Source organism: Sinocyclocheilus grahami, unplaced genomic scaffold, assembly GCF_001515645.1.
Source record: "Sinocyclocheilus grahami isolate Dianchi unplaced genomic scaffold, SAMN03320097.WGS_v1.1 scaffold275.1, whole genome shotgun sequence".
NCBI lineage: Eukaryota > Metazoa > Chordata > Actinopteri > Cypriniformes > Cyprinidae > Sinocyclocheilus > Sinocyclocheilus grahami.
In genome coordinates, this window is record NW_015505454.1 from 975,446 (window position 1) to 998,051 (window position 22,606).

General features: G+C 40.5%; 2 protein-coding genes across 3 annotated transcripts; one reads left to right on the forward strand and one right to left on the reverse strand.

Annotated features, from left to right (window-relative positions):
- Window positions 1-7,826: 7,826 nt before the first annotated feature.
- LOC107599968 (zinc-binding protein A33-like) lies at window positions 7,827-14,130 on the forward strand. Its single transcript, XM_016291722.1, has 10 exons — window positions 7,827-7,965; window positions 10,169-10,239; window positions 10,335-10,466; window positions 12,099-12,215; window positions 12,311-12,442; window positions 12,549-12,677; window positions 13,107-13,158; window positions 13,310-13,336; window positions 13,452-13,478; window positions 13,571-14,130. The coding sequence occupies exons 1-10, from the start codon at window positions 7,827-7,829 to the stop codon at window positions 14,128-14,130; spliced, it is 1,386 nt and encodes a 461-aa protein (XP_016147208.1).
- Window positions 14,131-15,729: 1,599 nt separating this feature from the next.
- Window positions 15,730-22,343, reverse strand: tp53 (tumor protein p53). Of its 2 annotated transcripts, none has more exons than XM_016291694.1 (11): window positions 22,097-22,343; window positions 21,310-21,378; window positions 21,041-21,086; window positions 20,782-20,958; window positions 18,268-18,451; window positions 18,042-18,154; window positions 17,809-17,918; window positions 17,576-17,715; window positions 17,366-17,463; window positions 17,042-17,145; window positions 15,730-15,841 (listed from the first exon to the last, which is right to left on the reverse strand). In XM_016291694.1, the coding sequence occupies exons 2-11, from the start codon at window positions 21,354-21,356 to the stop codon at window positions 15,745-15,747; spliced, it is 1,116 nt and encodes a 371-aa protein (XP_016147180.1). In that variant the 5' UTR covers window positions 21,357-21,378; window positions 22,097-22,343; the 3' UTR covers window positions 15,730-15,744. The 2 variants fall into 2 exon arrangements, with proteins under 2 accessions (XP_016147180.1, XP_016147181.1); XM_016291695.1 differs by having other exon boundaries at window positions 20,782-20,955; window positions 22,097-22,340.
- Window positions 22,344-22,606: the final 263 nt, after the last annotated feature.

Consider the following 22,606-nt stretch of genomic DNA (forward strand, 5'->3'; position numbering starts at 1 on the left):
TACCTGTACACACAGGGCCGTTTCTAGCCAATTTGACGCCCTAGGCAAAATCCCTATTGCCCCCCCAAAAAAATTTATATATATATATATATAAAATATATAATATATATAATATTTGGATACTATATACTATACTACTACATATTGTTTAGATATTATCAATGGCTACTTTGTTGTCTTTATCTGTTTTTTGTTCAATTTTTTTGTTGTTGTTTCTTGAAACATTGATTTAAAGTGTCAGTTATTGCATTATTATTTCAGTCAAACCTATAAAAACCCCTTTGTTACCCCAAACTACATATAAAAGCTTTATCAGTGGCATAAAAGTAACCAGTGCAGCTACTTAATCATTTGCTACTCGTTAACGCGTTAGCGTCCTCTTTAAATAACGTGACGCTCTGCTCACTATGATGCTGCTCCCATTAAGCGCTGTTGAAAGTGAATGAATTGATTCAGCATTTCGACGCCTCCGTAAGGATGCATTTAACTCGACAAAGCGGTCTAATAAAGGATGTATTGATCTCGTGAATTAGCGAATTTTACTATACAAATATTTTTTAATTGGATGTTAAAATTTATATGGGAATATTACATGACACGCTGATCCTTTAACAATGCATTGGCGCAAAAAACGCACACCTTATGGACAAATCTGCCACAAATATTTGGACAGATGTGCCACAAACGTGCCACAAATACTGCCTAAACAAAATACTGACTTTATTTACTGTACCAATATTTTAAATTGGCCTTTGAACTTAGCTTTATTGCATGGCAAAAAAAGTGTTACCTTGCCAAAGCACTGACAGAGCCCACTGATCTAACGGCGTTGTTGAGCGCTCCAAATGCAAACTTTGCATGCAACAATCAGGCAGCAATTGACAGCACTCTGATCTAGTGGCATACAGGCATTGTCAGATTGACAGTACTCTAGCCCAGTGTTTCCCAACCTTTCTTTAGTCGCGGCACCGTTTGGAAATTTTAACAAATTTGTGGCACCTTACAAAATTAATTTTGTCACAATATTTGAATTTCTAACTTCGATATGATCATTTGAAAAGTATAGATATTCGGTACAGCAGGGAAGAACTGCAGAATATAATGTCATACAGATATTTTTAATATTATTAAAACATTTGTCCATCAATGGTGGCAATCAGTAGGCTAATTTCTAGTGAAAAGCCCAATTTATATGACAGATTTTAATGTAGGCTTTTATTCATATGTAAACATTGTGAGATAGCTAGTTATAATGGTAATTAAACAAAGTTTTGCTCACTCAGTGTATTTTTTATTTTACAGCTGGGTAATTTTGTTGCAGTAGCACGAGATAGCTTGATTTAAAACTTTGAATTGAATAAAAAATGACAATGAGGCTAAGCAGTTAATAATAAAATAAGAACAAATAAAGAAATTACTAATGATAGCACAAATAAAAAATAACGATAGGCCTACGAATGAAATAAATTGCTTTTTAGTTTTTCAGGTAGGTCTAACACACAGTAGGGCTATTAATAAAATAATGTTTAATCCTAGAAAGCTATTATTATCAAAGGACACGTGAGCATAACATAGCGGTTAGCAGATCAATGAATGAGAGGGCAGCGTTACCAGAGTTGCCCATTTACCACACCTTGTAACAGCACAGTAGGGCTATTGCAGACAGAAACAATACTGTACTACATCAATGTTTCCTGTCGGCTTGATTTTTGAGTGGACGTTGCTGTTCCGATGAGCATGAACGGTATACGAGTGGAGCGACTGAGCTGAGCGCACACATAGAGCGGATAATACGCAGAGCGTCACATACAGTCTATGGTCACACCACGTGAAAGTGAAACCTGAGCGGTGAACTAATTTTCGGCAGCAGGAATTTCAGTGCATCTCCAATTATTGGTGACATCAGAAATGGATATTATATAATAGAGTGACCTTGCCACTCTTTATCACAACCCTGCTAAAAGTGCCAGTACATGCGCTCATTGGCGCCCCTTCAGCTGGTGGCACCCTAGGCGACCGCCTAGCTCGCCTATACCTAGAAACGGCCCTGTGTACACAACCCAGTGGTCTGTTAATTTGAGGTGTTCAAATACTTATGCAATGACATGATGTCTGTTAACCTTCACTATATTGTATATTGAGCCTCATATTGGACCGATATCAAATATATGGACAAAAAGACACCACATACAGTCCCAATGCTTATGCAACCACTATGAGTAATACATACAGTACATGGCCTTCAATATGATCGTCTTTTATCTTAGAGATACGCACCAAGATAAAGGATGAGCCGTATATTAACCTAAAACTGAAACCTCCGCCAACCAAGGACTTAAGTAATAAAAGCTGAAGCAAAATATGGCCCAATTACATTCTTAATCAGACATTCTTCCATTATATTTTTTCAATTATGTTTAAAAATGGCTCTACAAAAGGTTAGGAGCATTATGGACTCCTTAAAGAATCAATGAGCATTGTAAACTCTCATGACTATTTCTTAACTGTTCTCACTAAGTCGATTTATCTTACAGAAATGTTTTGGGAAATAGATCTAGTTGATCTGAGTAAAATTTTACTGCCTAAATCATCAATTAAAAATTAAACGACATATCCTTTGAGTCACTTAATAACCTATTGTTCAATGAGGTGATTTCATTTCATTTCAAACAATATTTGCAGTTATCTTGAAATGCCAGTCATCCAGGTGTGGTGAGAAAAATGAGTAATATTATGATGATGAGCAATGAGCAATCATTATGTCTGTTGCTGTGGCAGTTGTTTAATGTTGTTGATTATAAATGCATATTCAGCATTTATATTATACATATTTTTTATCAGTTTACGTTATTATTTCAAATGAAACTGCAACTGCCTACAGGATATGGACAGTTTCACATGATTCATTTCTGGTCTTGGCTTAGTTTGAAGGTCACAGTAGGTTTAAATAATATTGACAGAGATATTGATTTTAGTTTTATTAATTTACTTATTAGTTTTGAAGTAGATCAGAAACTTGGGGAAAGCGTAATCAAATCTGTTGCTGCCTTTATTTCTTTTTAAGTCAGTTTGCTCAAATTTAAATCAAACACAGTCATGTTTGTATGTTGTCTGTTTTATATAAGTTATTTTGACTTTGAAATGAAAGATTACACCTTACAATAGCTTTTCAGCCCACATAAATTGATTACATAAGCTCATAATGCCAATGCCCTTATCACTGTTCTCCCCTTAGTTAACATAAGTTTACATGAAATGATAGGTGAGATATCATGTGTCAGTGACTAGGGTGGATTGAGGAGACAAAGTTCATTGTGTAGTCCACACAGATTACACTGCAGGAGAGTTTTTAGGTCCTTTTGCTCTGCTTCTGCCGGCGTGAAACACAAATCTCTGAGCTGGCCTGCTAACCCGCAGTAGAAAAGGTGAGGGATGTAAGCCTCTCTATATTCTATTTGATTTAAACATAGTGTTTAAATATTTAAAAAATGACAGAGAGTTTTTTTTTTAAATTTCCCATTCAAATGGCCTTTGAATCAGTAAGTAAAAGCTTATATGCGCTTTCACCTACATTTGGGATTTATTTGTGTTGTCTTTTAAATTCTTAATCTTCCTAATCATTTGTAGTGGTAATTAGTATTTAAAAATGTTTTTAATTTATTTAAATTATAATCATAGTATATATTTAATTTAGTTAAATAAATGTATTTATAATATATTCAATTATATGATAAATGACAAAGTACTTGGAAGGTTTCAAACCTTTGATGAGCTGACAGTTTGTGTTCTGTATAAGGCTGAGGAACTCAAAACAAAACTGGACTTTCAAACCAGCCAACATGAAGAGTATCCTGAAGGGCAAAAGTAAGTTTTAGAGACTATGATTTTAGCAACAACACCATAACAATTTAAAGTGTGTTTGAATGTTCAAAAACTAGCCTAGATATTATAGATGTTTGTTTTTGTCACAGAATATGAGGCGCCTGAGGCTGGTTTGAGTAACTCTATCGGAGCTGTACGCTGGAATCTTCCTGATGAAGGTCTTCAGGCTCACAGCTCAGTTCCTAGCAAGAGCAGTCAGAGTCCAAGACAAAAGGTAAACCAAAAGATAGATAGATAGATAGATAGATAGATAGATAGATAGTTTGACGTTTTTCCTAATTAATATATCACCTTTCTGATGTTATACAGGACTTGAAGGATCTCCGCAGCCTGCAGGAATGTGTTAAGTTTATCACTCAGTGGAAACAGGAGGTGGAACATGTCTGCAGGGTAATATGTAATGCTTTTTACAGCCTAAAATGTATACATTTAACTATCACCGCCCATATAGGCACGAGGCTGGACATAATCACAGGCTTGCTGATGTTCAGACCAACTGTACGCGAGTGTGATATTACCGGATAGCACACGTATGTCTGCAAGATGTCTGCTAAAGATCTCTTGATCTGGAAAGCATCTGCTGTGTACAAACGTCTGACAGACGACTTTCAGATGTCAGTTTTACATACATTCTAAATCATATACATCTTAAAGGCGTCTATTTGACATCTGATAGGAAATGACCAATAGATGTATATTGCAGACACTCTAAAAAATACGTCTTGCAGATGTAAATGCAGACGTCAAGTAGACGTCTCTGTGATGTACGTGTGCTATCAGGATTTTATACACTGATTCAATAAATAAGAAGTTAATAGTGGGTAACTTACAATTTAAACACAATATTGCCAGATCCTTTGTCTATTGTAGTTTCCAATAAAACCACAGCAGAATTATGCTGTGTTCCAGACAACTCGAAATGTGGATTTTTCCCATCTCCTACTTGGAAATAACATCTGGAATGCCGCTTTAAGTTGGAGATCCATCTTGTGAACTTGTGCCGATCAATCAGCCCCAACTTTAGCGAACCGCCTCATTTGAGGTCTCCGCAAGCGACTCTGGTGGCTACCTTTCCACCTCCCCTTGCTCGCTCTTCCTTCTCACTTTCTTCTGCCACACCCCTGCCCATCCCTCTCGCCTTGGAACCACCCCCCGTGGCCAGCAACATCAGGACGCAGATCTTGTCAGGTGTGGATGTAGATCTTTTTTCCCTTTTGTCACCAATTTCACCTCTGTTTGCAGATCGCCAAATCGACTGCAGCGGATTTTCTGTCACCCTAAAAAACACAGCTCACAATCCATCACGTATCTTATCATTTGCCGAATTCATGATCGCTTTCTCCCATTACACAGAAGTAATTTGCACTGTTTTCCCTCACAGGAGACTCAAGCTCGGTGACTAACTCGCGTTATCATACGGAGGCTCTCATTTTTACATGTACCACAAATTGTTTGCAGCTAAATGCACCATCTGAGTGGCCCAATGGAACCAATGTCCTTACTGGGGGGCTTTGGACACTGAACTCCACAATAGAGTGTTTTTAGGCTGCCGTAACAGCTCATGCGCGGCCTGCCGATGCATTGCCCACTCCACCATTACATGCCCTTTCATCAACCCATCTATTCCCCCCACCCCGAGCCATCTCAGCCCAAATCCACCAGCTACGTCCCGCACCTCCTAGACATCTCAACCACCCCTTTCCCCCCCACTTCCACCAACCGCCGCCGCTCAGCTTTCTTTGACAGCTAGGTCTGCGTCAGCTTCAATACTGGCAGATGCTCAAGGCAGCGCTGCTGTTTCATGCATGCTTGAAATTTTTGTGACGGCGCTCATGACCGCTTGATATGCCCAGTTCAAAAGGCTGCAAATAAAAATGCGAAACAATACTTATCGACTCCTGTAAATGTTTTTCGTTTGTCTTCAGAATTGCTTCATCACCCTGACTGCCATTTCACAGATTATCTACTAATGGGTCTCTCACATGGCTTTCACCTCGGTGTCGGAAATCTCCCCTCCCAAAGCCTCATCTGCCCCAATCTCCAGTCCGCTCTCGCCGAACCCGAAACAGTCGATCTCCTAATTAAAAAAGAAACAGATGCAAACTTCATGATCGGCCCCTTTTCCTTCCCTCCCTTTAATGTTTTCCGTGTTAGCCCCATCGGTGTAGCTACCAGGAAATTCTCAGGTAAAAAAACACCTCATAATCGATCTCTCATCCCCGCATAATTCCCTGTTCCCAAGCGTTAAACCCTTATTCTGCTCAAAGAATATTCTCTCCACTACCACGACATTGACCAAGCCATTACCCTGATCAAAAACGCGGGTCGCGGCGCTTGGTTGGCCAAAGTTGACATCACCTCTGCCTTTAAAGTGATGCCCATTCACCCAGATTTTAAACCCTTATTCTGCTCAAAGAATATTCTCTCCACTACCACGACATTGACCAAGCCATTACCCTGATCAAAAACGCGGGTCGCGGCGCTTGGTTGGCCAAAGTTGACATCACCTCTGCCTTTAAAGTGATGCCCATTCACCCAGATTTTTGCCATTTATTCGCCATCCGCTGGCAGAATAAATTGTACTTTTCCGTCCGCCTCCCCTTCGGCTGCAGAAGCAGCCCTAAAATTTTCGACATGTTGTCAGAGGCAATTACAATTATGACGTACCTTACCTGGTCCATCTCTTAGATGATTTCTTAATCATCTCGCTCCCCGACTCCATCCCAGCTGCACATCTCTTGACAACCCAAAAAGATTTTTGCAGAGCTCTGGATTCCTCTCGCCCAAGACAAAACCACAGGCCCAAGTACTTCCATCCAATTTCTGGGTATCAATTTAGATTATCAAAAATTCCAGGCTTCTCTACCCAAAGAAAAAAATCGACAGGACGATTCTGGTAGCTTCCACTCTCTTAGCCAACCCAAGCTGCTCCAAAAGCAAACTGCTATCCATTCTCGGCCACTTAAATTTCGAAATGCGCATCAGGGCCCCCTTTTATTTTTCATCTCCTCTCTCTCGCGTCCTCCGCCCACGCACTAGAGGATCGAATATCTCTAATTGACTCATGCTGCAATGAGCTCAGCTTATGGATATCCTTTCTCAAACAGTGGAACGGCCTATCCTTTTACAACAACCTGATTTCTTCTCCAGTTGATATCCAATTATTTACTGATGCCGCCCCCTCCGTCGGTTTGGGAGGATTTTATCAAGGCCGCTTGTTCGCATCTACGTGGCCCCCCCAGCTGCTAGATTTACCACATTCGAGCTATATCCTTTAATCATTGCAGCTCTTTTGTGGGGTAAGGAGTGGTCCGCCACCAGCATCATTATCCACTGCGACAACGAGGCTACCGTGCACTGCATCAATAAAGGCCGTTCCCAATCACCCGCCCTAATGCCTTTGTTAAGACGCCTGATTTGAATCTTGGCTTGCGACCAATTCATCGTAACTGCAAAACACATTCCTGGGTCCAAAAACCAGATAGCTGACTCTCTCTCTCGCTTTGTCTTCCAGAAATTCAGAATGTTGTCACCAGAGGCAGATCCGCTCCTGACCCCAGTACCTCCCTATTCAGAACTGATATTCCCGTAAACCATAGAAATGCTTTAAAGCATTTCACTCTGCTTACAACCTTCCATTCCCCATCTTTTCCTTGCTCACCATCACCTCATTCATCTCTCAACTCAACATCAACAAAAACCTACAAATCAGCTCCATTATAGGTTATCTAAGCGGAATCCAATTTTTCCACAAACTCTTATACGGTTCACCCTCACCCCAGATAGCCAATTCACAGACCTCCCTACTCATCAAAGGTTTCCAAAGAGCCCATCCCATCCGCCCAGACATCAGGCAACCCATAACCTTAAAAATATTGACTAAATGTATTTCCCCCCTCCGCAGAGGTTACCATTCCATTCACACCGCCCGCACGCTTGACACCATGTTCATCCTGGCTTTCTTTGGTGTTCTCAGATGCTCTGAGCTCGCTATCACATCTAGCTTCAACCCAAACATCCACCCCACTATCTCCGATCTAGCGGTGCTGGATGACGAAACCATCTCTTACTTCATAAAGCAAAGTAAAACAAACCAGACCAAGAAAGGCCATTTCATTTTCATTTTCAACCTCTAATCACCCATACTACCATACCAAGCCCTCCTAGCCTTCATCCAGCTCAGGAAAGCACAGTCTAAACTCCCATCCAACCCCCTTTTTACATACGACTCCAACCGCCCCGTCACTCATTTTTGTGGTTTCAAAAGCACCTTAAGTCCGTTCTGCTCCTATCCAGTACCCCAGCTGATAACTTTTCCAGCCATTCATTCCGAATTGGCACGGCAACCACAGCGGCCCAAAAAGGCCTCTCCCAGCAGCAGATACAAGTACTTGGTGGCTGGTCGTCAGAAGCTTTCAAGAGCTACATTCAATCAGACCGCTCCCACATTAAGGAAGCCCACTGAACCCTCATCGGCTGACCCATTTAATGTCAGTACATCCCTGTACACTCAAACTTCAGAACCACCATAGCTAACCCCTTTTAACATCACCTAATTCCCTTATAATGGCCCATCCCCACTCCAGCCATCCCAGCAGCACCCCGCTCCCACAGGAGCCTTACCTAATTCCCTCACTGCCGCAGCAGTGTCTGCTCCCACAGGAGCCTTTTCTGTATTCCCCACTGCCGCAGCAGTGTCCGCTCCCGCAGGAGCCTTTTCTGTATTCCCCACTGACGCAGCAGTGTCTGCTCCCGCAGGATCCGTTATATGTATTACCCCACTGCCGCAGCAGTGTCCGCTCCCGCAGGAGCCTTTTCTGTATTCCCCACTGACGCAGCAGTGTCTGCTCCCGCAGGATCCGTTATATGTATTACCCCACTGCCGCAGCAGTGTCCGCTCCCGCAGGAGCCTTTTCTGTATTCCCCACTGACGCAGCAGTGTCTGCTCCCGCAGGATCCGTTATATGTATTACCCCACTGCCGCAGCAGTGTCCGCTCCCGCAGGAGCCTTTTCTGTATTCCCCACTGACGCAGCAGTGTCTGCTCCCGCAGGATCCGTTATATGTATTACCCCACTGCCGCAGCAGTGTCCGCTCCCGCAGGAGCCTTTTTCTGTATTCCCCACTGCCGCAGCAGTGCCCGCTCCTGCAGGAGCCGTTATATATGTATTTCCCCACTGCCGCAGCAGTGTTAGATCCAGCAGGAGCCTTTTCTGTATTCCCCACTGACTCAGAAGTGCCCGCTCTTGCAGGAGCCATTATATATATTTCCCCACTGCCACAGCAGTGTCTGCTCCCGCAGGAGCCTTTTCTGTATTTCCCACTGCCGCAGCAGTGTCCGCTCCCGCAAGAGCCTTTTCTGTATTCCCCACTGACGCAGCAGTGCCCGCTCCTGCAGGAGCCATTATATATATTTCCCCACTGCCGCAGCAGTGTCCGCTCCCGCAAGAGCCTTTTCTGTATTCCCCACTGACGCAGCAGTGCCCGCTCCTGCAGGAGCCATTATATATATTTCCCCACTGCCGCAGCAGTGTCTGCTCCTGCAGGAGCCGTTATATGTATTTCCCAACTGCCGCAGCAGTGTACGCTCCCGCAGAAGCCTTTGTCTGTATTTCCCCACTGCCGCAGCAGTGACTGCTCCCGCAGGAGCTTTTGTCTGTATTTTACACTGCCGCAGCAGTGCTCGCTTCCGCAGAAGCCACTTTCTCTTTTCAGATGCGTAGCAGTACCCACTCCCACAGGATTTTTCTTTTCAGGTGCCGCAGCAGTACCCGCTTCCATAGAAGTCACATTCTCTTTCAGATGCCGCAGCGATGCCCGCTTCCGTAGAAGCCTTTTCTGTATTTCCCCTCTGCCGCAGCAGTATCAGCTCCCGCAGGACCCTCTAGCTTTCTCTTCTAAAGCCACAACAGTATTACTACAGTAGTACTACAAGCGACCTCTAGCACCCCACCAATCTTAAGCTTTGCAAATTTTGGGGGGTTATCAACACACCTCTCTGGCTGCTGTCCCATGCTAAAAGCATCTTTGGGGGAGTGCTCTGGGTCCAGGCTAAAAGCAGAGCTCAGACCCCTCTCCCCGGACAGGGGGAGTACCCCGGGCAAGAGAGTAATTAACGAGCTCGGAGCACTCTCCCCAGACAGCACGCCAAATACGCATGACCTTTACTCAGTTTATTATATGTAAGTGTGAACTCATGAATTCAGTAATAATTGACGGTGTGTGTGTGTGTGTGTTTTAGCCTGGTTCCAGTGCAAACGAAGGCCCAAATATCAGTGTGCATGCAGAGCCACATAGTCTGGAGCAATGCCGCAATCTCATCCTTGAGTGGGCACAGGAGCTCAAGAAATTTGACGATGTGAGTTCATGGATATAAGATACTTATGTGTAAACATCATGCATTGTTTTCATTAAGAAAAAAGATTTTATCTGTTTATATTCTCCCTCCTATAGTTGTTTAGTGAGGGCACATGGCGACAAGAAAGAGATGCATCTTGGGAGCAGAAAGAGAACAAGGTGGATTCTGCCAAGCATATGGAGCAGAAGATCATGGAATGGGCTAAAGAGCTACAGACTGTGTCGGAGGTGAGGACAGTGGGTTTGACCCCATGTGACATATGTAATAATGTGCAAAATCTGTATACAATATATTATGTGTGTATACAAGTCAAATAAATGTCCCCATGTACAGCGCTGTGGTGTGATGAGACAAGAATTAGCCAATTTTCTGAAGCAGCTGGAACTGAAGAAGAGGAAAATCTTGACTCTGTTGCCTTTTTTGGAATTCATAACTTGGTCTCTACTGAAACCGGACAGGCAGGTACAAGTTTTAGAAAAGAGATCAATAAACATAAAAAAATAAATAAAAAAAACTGACTCGAGTCCATAGTTTACACCCATAAACTGAATCGACAAACAATCATTATCAAGAGATACTTGTGTAAACAGTTTGGCACAGCTTATAGACAGGTACGATCATCCCCAAGTTGGTAATGTGTTTTTGAAGATACTAGACATAAACAGAGGTTAGGTTTCAGCATAATTACAAATGCAGATGTTTATATATTATATATCAATTTATTTTTATTTTATTAATTTTTTTAATATATTCAGCTTAACCACTTCTTATTGACAGTTACAAATTAGGGATATAACATTATCTCATTGTTAGATCCAGCAGGAGCCTTTTCTGTATTCCCCACTGACTCAGAAGTGCCCGCTCTTGCAGGAGCCATTATATATATTTCCCCACTGCCACAGCAGTGTCTGCTCCCGCAGGAGCCTTTTCTGTATTTCCCACTGCCGCAGCAGTGTCCGCTCCCGCAAGAGCCTTTTCTGTATTCCCCACTGACGCAGCAGTGCCCGCTCCTGCAGGAGCCATTATATATATTTCCCCACTGCCGCAGCAGTGTCTGCTCCTGCAGGAGCCGTTATATGTATTTCCCAACTGCCGCAGCAGTGTACGCTCCCGCAGAAGCCTTTGTCTGTATTTCCCCACTGCCGCAGCAGTGCCCGCTCCTGCAGGAGTCTTTTACATATTTCCCCACTTCCGCAGCAGTGCCCGCTCCCGAGCAGCCTTTGTCTGTATTTCCCCACTGCCGCAGCAGTGACTGCTCCCGCAGGAGCTTTTGTCTGTATTTTACACTGCCGCAGCAGTGCTCGCTTCCGCAGAAGCCACTTTCTCTTTTCAGATGCGTAGCAGTACCCACTCCCACAGGATTTTTCTTTTCAGGTGCCGCAGCAGTACCCGCTTCCATAGAAGTCACATTCTCTTTCAGATGCCGCAGCGATGCCCGCTTCCGTAGAAGCCTTTTCTGTATTTCCCCTCTGCCGCAGCAGTATCAGCTCCCGCAGGACCCTCTAGCTTTCTCTTCTAAAGCCACAACAGTATTACTACAGTAGTACTACAAGCGACCTCTAGCACCCCACCAATCTTAAGCTTTGCAAATTTTGGGGGGTTATCAACACACCTCTCTGGCTGCTGTCCCATGCTAAAAGCATCTTTGGGGGAGTGCTCTGGGTCCAGGCTAAAAGCAGAGCTCAGACCCCTCTCCCCGGACAGGGGGAGTACCCCGGGCAAGAGAGTAATTAACGAGCTCGGAGCACTCTCCCCAGACAGCACGCCAAATACGCATGACCTTTACTCAGTTTATTATATGTAAGTGTGAACTCATGAATTCAGTAATAATTGACGGTGTGTGTGTGTGTGTGTTTTAGCCTGGTTCCAGTGCAAACGAAGGCCCAAATATCAGTGTGCATGCAGAGCCACATAGTCTGGAGCAATGCCGCAATCTCATCCTTGAGTGGGCACAGGAGCTCAAGAAATTTGACGATGTGAGTTCATGGATATAAGATACTTATGTGTAAACATCATGCATTGTTTTCATTAAGAAAAAAGATTTTATCTGTTTATATTCTCCCTCCTATAGTTGTTTAGTGAGGGCACATGGCGACAAGAAAGAGATGCATCTTGGGAGCAGAAAGAGAACAAGGTGGATTCTGCCAAGCATATGGAGCAGAAGATCATGGAATGGGCTAAAGAGCTACAGACTGTGTCGGAGGTGAGGACAGTGGGTTTGACCCCATGTGACATATGTAATAATGTGCAAAATCTGTATACAATATATTATGTGTGTATACAAGTCAAATAAATGTCCCCATGTACAGCGCTGTGGTGTGATGAGACAAGAATTAGCCAATTTTCTGAAGCAGCTGGAACTGAAGAAGAGGAAAATCTTGACTCTGTTGCCTTTTTTGGAATTCATAACTTGGTCTCTACTGAAACCGGACAGGCAGGTACAAGTTTTAGAAAAGAGATCAATAAACATAAAAAAATAAATAAAAAAAACTGACTCGAGTCCATAGTTTACACCCATAAACTGAATCGACAAACAATCATTATCAAGAGATACTTGTGTAAACAGTTTGGCACAGCTTATAGACAGGTACGATCATCCCCAAGTTGGTAATGTGTTTTTGAAGATACTAGACATAAACAGAGGTTAGGTTTCAGCATAATTACAAATGCAGATGTTTATATATTATATATCAATTTATTTTTATTTTATTAATTTTTTTAATATATTCAGCTTAACCACTTCTTATTGACAGTTACAAATTAGGGATATAACATTATCTCATATATGTACTACAATATATAATAATGTAATTTAGTAATATAAGCAGTATATTTATGTGTATGTATTACATACAATGTTTTTTTAGGGTGTTGTTCCACAGCTATGGCTCCTCAGCAAACAGCGTACCTGGAAAACAGGTAAAACCTTCACTTGCATCCTTCAATAGACTAAAACGGTGATTTGGCAAATTATATTATATTCCTTTTAGGAAAAAGTGGTAGTTTAAATTATTATAAACAATTTTGACATGTGCTCATACTTTGTCATACTGTACATTTGTTTTGACAGAGACACCAAAGTACATTCCAAACTCAGGTACTGATTTCTGCATTTATCTTGTTCAGTGCACAATTTAATGTGGAAAGCATCTACAATGCAATTACATTCATCATATCACTGTTGTAAGAATGTTTATCACTATTTTCCATAGTATGGAGATGGATCCGCAGTGCTTCAGGTATCACTCATTCAGCCGTTTATGATTCAGCTGCCAATGAAATTCCTTTTGGCTTAAGAAAGCTTTTCAATTTTATCTCTGCACCTGTTTAGTGGACATCACACTGGACCCCATGACAAACCACCCATGGTTGCAGCTCTCTGATGACAAGAGAAAGGTACAGGAAGCTCTGAATGAAACTGAAGTGTCCTTCAGTACCCAGCGCTTCGACAGCTGGCCGTGTGTCCTGGGCTGGGACGGGCTCACTTCCGGTCGGTACTATTGGGAAATTGATATTGCCAACAATGGCTACTGGCGTATTGGAGTGACCACTGCATCCTCCAAAAGGCACGGCCGGGGTCCCATGAACCCCCCTGAGGGCTTCTGGACAATATGGAGAAGCACACGGCAGTTTTATGCATGCACCAAGCCGGAGACCGAGCTACCGCTGTCACTTGTGCCCAAAAAGCTGGGAGTGTACCTGGACTATGAAGAAGGACAGGTGTCTTTCTATAAAGTAGAGACACGCTCACATATCTTTACATTCACCGCAAATTTCCGTGAAAAGTTGTACCCGCTTTTCGCACCACTGGATGGACGCACACTCATCACACTGTCCTCCACAGAAGTCACACCAGAGGCGTCCTCTCGTGAAAGTGTACAATTCTTTTAACTTGACAAATGTTTTAATAGGGGACTAATGAGGACAGATAAGCACCCTTTAGTGCTTAAATACAAATACAGTTGCAAATAATCGGGCTCAAGAGCAGATTGGAAAGGTGGATAAAATGATTAGAATTGTTAGATCTAAAGGATGAGATCCTGTGGATACTGTGAAGTTGTTTTGGTTGTAAATTTCAACTTCAGTACAGTTGCAAAATTCTGAGGATTTTCATGAGTTCCCTTTTAATGGAAAATTATGAAATTTGGCATATCCTTAGACCGCTCTGGCATCAATGTGTGCAAGGTTTTGTGATCTTTAAATGCTGTGCGCACAATGCACAGGTCAATTAGTCCTTGTGGAGCATGACAAACAACAATTTGATAAATCAATATTCTTAAAATAATTTTTTAAGGTATGCTTCTGAATGATATTCTCCATTCACAAAATGTACAATGGAGTATGTTTTTTTAGAAAATGTATATATATAATCCATAAAAGCATTTGTTTCTAGCCCACGATTGTTATTAACAATAATGCAAGTTTGCTTAATATAGCACCATCTACTGTGGAAATAAAGTGTGTACACTTAGTGGGTGGGATTTTAAATCATCCTATTAAATTTAGGGTACTATGTATCGAGGATGGTTTCGGAAGCTTTGCTGTTTGGAGTGCAAACAGTGAATACTTTAAGAGATTCATAATAATACTATACAAGCACATAGTGATTGACTACAATCTCCAAATTGATAGTTGTAACACACAGAACAATGTTTTTTAAGTTAATGTTATTACAATGTAATAATTTTATTATGAATCTTAGATGCATGCAATTTTTGGTAGCTTATCTTCATTATTTAAAACCATAGAAACTTTACTGCGTCATAATGCTGTAAAAATGTTGCGGTGCATTAATGCTGGAACCAGAAAAGAAATCAAGACACAAATGATTTTTTAAAAAGAATGTATTTTTAAAAAAATCGTTCTTACAAAAAAAAAGAAAAAGCTCAGCTACAAATAAATGCATGTGTGTATATGTATAAAAGATAACTGTATACAGTAAAGAAAAAAACAGCATAAAAATATACATTAAGTTTGAACAGTAGCATAGTATTATCAAGATTACCAGGAGGGACTCAAACATGCCCTGAGTTCTTGACAATTGAATTTGCATATTAATATGAACGGAAATGAACCTAATAAAAAAGATTCCAAAAACAAAGTGTAATTATTTTTGTGTGTTATTTTTATTAGTTATTTGGCTTGTAACCATTTATACTGGTTTTATCTAACAAGTAATGGTCTTCTTTTCTTAAAAAAAAAAAAAAAAAAATTTTTACAAAGTGGTCATCCAGTAAGTCAGTGACAATTTTACAACCTTACCACTACGTGTTGGGAGGAAAGTGACCTGCACTGACCTACAACAGGAATAATCCCACACACGGTTAAACCTCATTCATATAGACCACTTCTGAATCAGCTGACTTACAAAGGTCCCAGTGGAGTAAACAAAACATGACATACAGGACTGAGGGATCATGGATCAGCAAATCACTAAATGCTCCCTATGACAAACTGTTTTGGTCAAACAAAGGCAAAAGAAAGGCATCCCAGCATCCTGCCATCCTAATCGGAGTCGCTTTTTTCATCTTTAACCATTAGTTTTTTGCCTCTTTTGGGCTCAGGTGTTTGGCCATCCTTCTCTTTCTTGCCCTTGGTGAGTCTAAAAAAAAAAATCAGCAATAAATTAAATGAAAATCATCATTCATGAATGAAAGATTATAGTGTATGTATATATATATATATATATATATATATATATGTGTGTGTGTGTGTGTGTGTGTCAAATGAGCTCTGTTGACAGCAATTGTGTAATTGCTTTAGGACTGTCACGATTCCTTGAATAAATTTGAGTACTTGACTATATATTAAAAACAATCCCCGATTGTATTTTGCCTTTGTCGATTAACCAGCAAAATACCAGATAAGGCACATTCTAAGGATGAGAATCCATGAAAAGCCTTATTAGACCGTCTTCTAAGGCTGCATGAAATACTAAACCATTTAAAATCATAATAAAGCATAGTGATATTGTAAACTCACAAAGGTTGCAAATCAATTAAATAAATATATGTGCTGTGGGTTTAATATACGCTTTATTTTTATGCGTGTAGGTTACGAGCATCTCAGAGCGGCTCCGTTCACAGGAAGTGCTGCTCCACACAAACAGTTATCATTTACATGCACGGACCGTGTAAATCTCAATTTTTCGTCTGCGAACAATGTGCACCATTCTTTCAGATTTATAAGGTAAATCATTTATAAACTTACGGCAACAAAGGAGATTGCATCATTATCTTTCTAAATATATTAAATGTTCATCACAATTTCAAAATAGAAGTTCAAACCCTTGCTCTTAGTTTGCATGTCCACATGCGCTTGTTCAAGAAATGACAGTGGCTGTAGCATTTCTATCATAAAGAAGTGACCAAATATTAAAGATCAAGAGGACTTTTGAATTAAATGTTTAGTCACTATTAAACAAGGATTTTATCGAGCTGTAAAGTATTAAAAACAACCGTCAGGCTGTTGACGCCCTCTGCAGGAATTCCATATAATACATAATGTACATAAGTTATGATTATATTGTTCTATTACATTAGGCTATGTATTTTAATACTTTTGTTCAATAAAAGCAAATGGTTACTTGCTTTTGATATTTTATTTGAACCAATTATTATTGCCTTGTTGCTATTATATATGTATTTTAAGTCAGCTTAGATCTATTTTTATTACTACAAAAAAAAATTTCCCATTATACAAATTATTCTCAGAATAATTGACCGATTACCAAAATAATTGTTAGTGACAGCCCTAAAAAAGACCTTTGTGCAGGGTGTAGTTGTGGCATATCACCACTTACAATTTCTGACGGTATTTGTCAATTTCAGATGGAGGCACCACGTCGCTCAACTCCAAACTGTCGTTAATCTTCTTCAACATTTCAAATCTTTCTTTACCCTTCACCTGCATGAAGAGAAGGCTAATATTAAAAGTCATACAACCACAAACTACACTTTGTTAAAGGTCTTAGCTAAGCATATTTGCAGTAGACAATACCATTTAAAAAGCACAAGCTAGATTAGTACACTAGCACCTTTCACACTCTCAATTAAACCAACTACCATTTCCATGAAAATCACAGGAGGATGATAAAAAAAAAAGTCACAGGAAGGTGCATGATCACCTGCAGGGTATACACCTCTTCATCACTGCTCCCACTCAGTTTGGCCTTTTTACTGCCCTCAGGTCGAGGCACAGATGAAGCTGACTCTTTCGTCAAACCTGTCAGATCAGTTTCACATTACTATGACATTTGAAAGAAATTAATGCTTTTATTCAGCAGTGTATGTGGAATCGAATTGAATTTATTTCATACACACACGTGCAAACTTACTACGTTTATTAGCAGAGGGGGTCTTGCTCAAGGTTTTGGTCTCCTGGTCTTTCCTGAAGTTGCTCTCCTCAGTTTTTCTGTCTCTGCCTGGGCACGCGCACACACGCACCTCGAAAGACCTGCGGCCCAGCAACTGACCGCTGCAAGACAAGAGTAAAAGCAGATTTGATGATCCTTGGTATCCACATTGGAATACAATTCACTAAAAGAGGAATCAAAGATGGACGACTCACTCATGAGTCTCCAGAGTGATGATTGTGAGGATGGGCCGGCGATTCATTCCACCCATGCAACTGCTGTTGCACATAAAGTTGTATAGCACCGTTGTAAACTCCGCTCCCAGCTGCAAAAAAAAAGCACAGGAAAGAGTGACATTACAATGACGAAACTTACAACAGACAAAAATCAATACATTTGCAATTAAATTATTTTTTTGCTTTTTATAGATCAAAATCCTGAGACTGACTTGAGGAGCTTCGTAGGGAACCACCACACTGTGCCTCGAGTTGACATCATCCTCCCTGTAAAGAGCACGCGAGTTTCCTTCCACTCGGATCAGGTGAGCAGCAGGAGCCAATCCTGAGGAGGGAGTAAACAGGCTTGGTAATTGCTTTTAGTGGAACTTGCACCAGTATAGCTAGTGTTTTCCTGTACAATGGTGTAAGATTGGATGAGAAAGAGCGTGTCTATACCATCACCATCTGGGGTTCTCTCATGGTGGGGACATCGACGGACCACCTCAGCCACATGTTCGGACTTCTTATAAATGGCTGTGGCTCTGATCACCGAGCCCGGCGGAGGGGCAACTTCCACCACCATCTGAACTGGACAAGTTTTCGCCAATTGGCAAAAAAGCTTATTCAGATCAGGCGAGTACTGAAATCAGAGAGAAAGAAAAGGTGCTTTATGTTTTTGGTTCATATAAACAAAAGTCACATGTTGAAAAAAATATTAATACGTCACAGCAGTTAGTATTAGTAGTAATCACACAAGTCAACAGAACGTTCATAACATTTGTTACAGAGAATGCTAACTGATATAACGGATGGCTTAAGATGATCAACAAGCAGTCCAAAAACTGACTACTAGTTGATCAGTGAGGTCAGCTACTTTAACTAGAATTTTGGTGCTTTAAAGTGGACGTCTTGAAGAGAGGTTTTAATGGACTGACAGTGTGTCAGTTTAAATCTCCTTTAAAACACCACCACTACAGGTGAAGCAAATTCACAGCCTTTAACAATAAACATGCTAATTTTGAAGTATTTGTACCATTTTAAATGAACACTTTTAAAATGCATTTGTCTTATTCCAGAAAAAAATACATACAATAAAAATTATAATAAAACAAATGTTTTATCTAACCTAGTACATTAAACAGAAGGACACAGAGATTTGTAAGTGACAAAAGTCTCAAGCTTTACTACAAAAGCTCACATATCTTGAAAAAATTAAGTTCAGACATATATCATTAGACTGATCAGTTTTAAAATAGTATATATTATAGAAATTATATAATTTATCACATTTAAATTTGAGCTTTTGAAATTGTATTGTCCTCTTACCATACAGATCATGTGCAGTCAAGTAGTTTCTCACAGGATCTGAAACACACCAGTTTGACTATCTAGCACTATAACAGCCTAAAATTCTACTCTCTTTTCTAAAACTCTGTTTTACCGGACGCACTTCTCCCTCCAATGGTTACACTGAATTTTTGGATGCCAAACGTCCCTGCTCTGAGTCTTGTAGACTGCAGTTTCTGTAAAACTGACACTCCCCTCCCCCACTGCTCTATGAGGACAAGTTCAGACATGTTCAAACTTCACAGATACAGCTTACTAATAAAACTGCTGCTCAAAAAATACAAATAAAGCCAAAAAACAAAAACTAAAATTAACAAAGATTTCACAGATTACAGGACTACGTAAAATATAAGTACTGTCAGATTTAATAATGTTAGATGGCTAAACACAACAGAGACTGACAAAGCTAGACGTATGACTCATTACTGATGTAAACGGTAGTGTACACTGAGGAGTAGGTGAAAGCTTCTTTGACAAGGAATGCAGTCATCCAAGCTGCCATCTTAGAGCAACACCTCTTTCTACATACTGGACACGAGAGTGTGTATTAAACTATATTTACTAAAATACACAGATAATCTACAGAAGCTATAGCTTTTTCCCAAAATGTAGCTTTCTAATAAACCTGCCATTGTACACAATGACTGTTATTGGCGGTGTAATGCATTATTTTTCTCCACTGTAAGTCGCTCTGGATAAAAGAATCTACTAAATACGTACAAGTGTAAATGTAAGCCAAATGCACAGCCATTTCTTTCTGCAACCTCTCCAAACTGATATATGATGAATTTCTAGTAACTTTATTGAGTTTGAATCTACATATTTGCTTCTATCCATTGTTCAAACCATTGCTTCTGTAGGGTTGTGTGGCATCATGGATTATAAACTAATTAGTTTTGCTAAGAAATTAGGATCTGTACCAAAAAAGTACAACAGATGAAAGAGATAGAAAAAAAGACTTGGTGAGGGGTGGGAGGCGGTGGGGCAGCACTTTTTTTTTTTTTTAACCCCAACGCTACCGGAGAAGTTTTTGGCGCTCCACATGAGAACATGCCCATTCATGTCTTCAGACAATGCAATAAGAAACTGCCAAATTCGATTTCTTATTTGCCCACTCCAGATGTTAGATTGACAAGCTGAATGACCACAAAAGCTCTCTACACCTGAGCAGGGAATACACAAAAGATGGGATTTCTGAAGTATTATTTAGGACAGGAACGAAGGAGATGATGGAGAACGAATTAAGTCTCGCCGTATCCTGGCAGCATTCCTATTCAGCGCTCACCAGAAAGGACAATTTGAGTCTCTACATGACCTCAGGTACAAATGCATCTATGTACATATTTGAACTACTACATAATAACGTTAGTTTTCTACTAACTGTCACTAACTTTTAACTAGATATTACCACTAACACTTATCTACACTAACTAGAAACCCTTTTATTTCCAAACAGAATATGAACAGCCAATAGCAATAATCTGAAACTACCCAACCTGATTTTTCATTTATTTAGGATGCTAGTGTATAGTAATACGAGATTAGAGGAATCATATGGGTGATCGACATTTTACGCAAGTTGAGTACTGTATGCATGGATGTATGTGTGTATTTTTAACTTACAGTGCAGGTCACAGACTTGGCGGTGCCAGATTGCGGGAACCCCAGTTTGAAGCCATGTTCCCCAGGATAATCAGTGGCAACAGGAACAGAGGCGGACGGAGGGGAGGTGGACGGCTGAGGCTGTTCAGTCAGCACATTATCAAAAATATTGGGATCGAAGGAGCTTGGAAGATACTGCTGAAACACATAAGAGTCCAGCACTGAAAAACAAGTATGAATACCAGAGGGTATGTGCATATACATGCTGTTTTAACAATACCTCATCGCTGATCAATTCCCAGCAAGTGCCGGCTTCTTGAGTGGAACTGAGACACAAATTGGGAGAGAGATAAGAGAATTAATTTAGCATTAAACTAATAAAGCACACACAATATACACAACAGAGTACTGATGCACAATGACAAGTTCAATAGATCTTGACCAACCAAAAATAAATACAAAAATTCTTACAGAGACCTGACATAATATTGCCTGCACCCACATAAAACTGAAGATGTGACCAAAGCCGGGTCTCTGTTGCAAACTTACATGAGGTTTCTCTCCCACAGGTCAGCAAATTCTTGACTTTCTGCCATGGCTTGTTTTAGATTCGCAAAACTACAGATATAACAAAACTTTCAGTCAGCTCAGCACTTGAGAGAAAATATAATGAAAATACAACACCTCGTTCGAGATTTTTAAAACGGTTCGGCCGGCGACGTTGTCTCTTTACTGAGTGCGATAACTTTCAAATTAAACAACCAAATCACGTTTGTAAATAGTATCGCGAAAAGTTTTAAGGGCAGGTTTAAATCAAGTGACCGCTCAACGGAAACATTCACATAAGCGCTCTTCTATGAGCCAAGTTTCGAAAATACCGCTTAGCTAACTGTTAGCTAATTTGCTTTACAAGCTAATCGCATATTTGCAGACACCGTTAAAGTCAAGAGAGAAAAACCCATTCAGACATCAAAGCCAGATTTATTAAAAAGACACAATATGTTAACGTGTTGCATTAAAAACATATTTGAACATTTTCGACTGCTAGCTAGCTAGTTAACCTGCTTCACGACTTGACGTTACGATAACGTTTAAAGCGCCGTTGGGCCTCTGAGTTTCCGCTCTTGTTAATTCATTCGTTTTAGTCGAAATTTTTTAATCCGCTTTTATCGCATCGAGGTCAGCTCGTTATAATCACAATATCTGCACGCATAAAGTAATCTTGTACTCTAAATCCCGATTTTAATGCACGAAATAGTTTCGAATCAAACAATTAATGTAAAAAAAAAAGTATGTTCTCACAGATTAGGAATCAGCACAATTGTCTCTCTGTTACCTTGCAATAATTTACTTCACCGACCTCCTCTCCCCCAAACGGTTTTCACGTTACTCTTGTAAGAGTCTTGCGGTGATGCGTTCCGAGTGACTCACGCAAGGGCCAAAAAACACAACACAGCATAAAAACTGGCTTCTTTCAAACCCAAAGCAAAATCCACGCGTGAGTTTGAGGGGATTCCCCTACAGGAGGAGTCTGCTGACGCCAGCGTCACCTGACTACCGGCCTCACGCTTAAATGAAAACAAGGAGAAAAAAAAAGAAAAGGAAAAAAAAAAAACCCGCAGAAAATGACCGATTTTTAATAGACGACTGGACATTTCGTTCGCATTTTTGTTTGAATTTTACAATTATCTAAAATGTTACCGAAAACCGGACATGCTATTATTACAAAAGGCGCGAAATCTGCATAATGAGGAAGTTGTTTAAAATGTCCACCAGACTAGTCCGTGTTTATTACAGTGCTTTGCATTTAGTCGCGGGAGAGCGTTCCGAATATAAAAAAGAGTTG

Bases quoted from the DNA above. Each gene is read 5' to 3' on its own strand.
- tp53 (XM_016291694.1), bottom strand. From the start codon at position 21,356: ATGGCAGAAAGTCAAGAATTTGCTGACCTGTGGGAGAGAAACCTCAT. The intron at 18,155-18,267 runs GTATAGACACGC...CTCCCTCCTCAG, and splicing joins GAGAACCCCAGATGGTGATG to GATTGGCTCCTGCTGCTCAC. The intron at 17,716-17,808 runs GTGAGTCGTCCA...CTTGTCTTGCAG, and splicing joins ATCACTCTGGAGACTCATGA to CGGTCAGTTGCTGGGCCGCA.
- LOC107599968 (XM_016291722.1), top strand. From the start codon at position 7,827: ATGTTCATCCTGGCTTTCTTTGGTGTTCTCAGATGCTCTGAGCTCGCT. The intron at 10,467-12,098 runs GTGAGGACAGTG...TGTGTGTTTTAG, and splicing joins AGCTACAGACTGTGTCGGAG to CCTGGTTCCAGTGCAAACGA. The intron at 12,443-12,548 runs GTGAGGACAGTG...CCCCATGTACAG, and splicing joins AGCTACAGACTGTGTCGGAG to CGCTGTGGTGTGATGAGACA.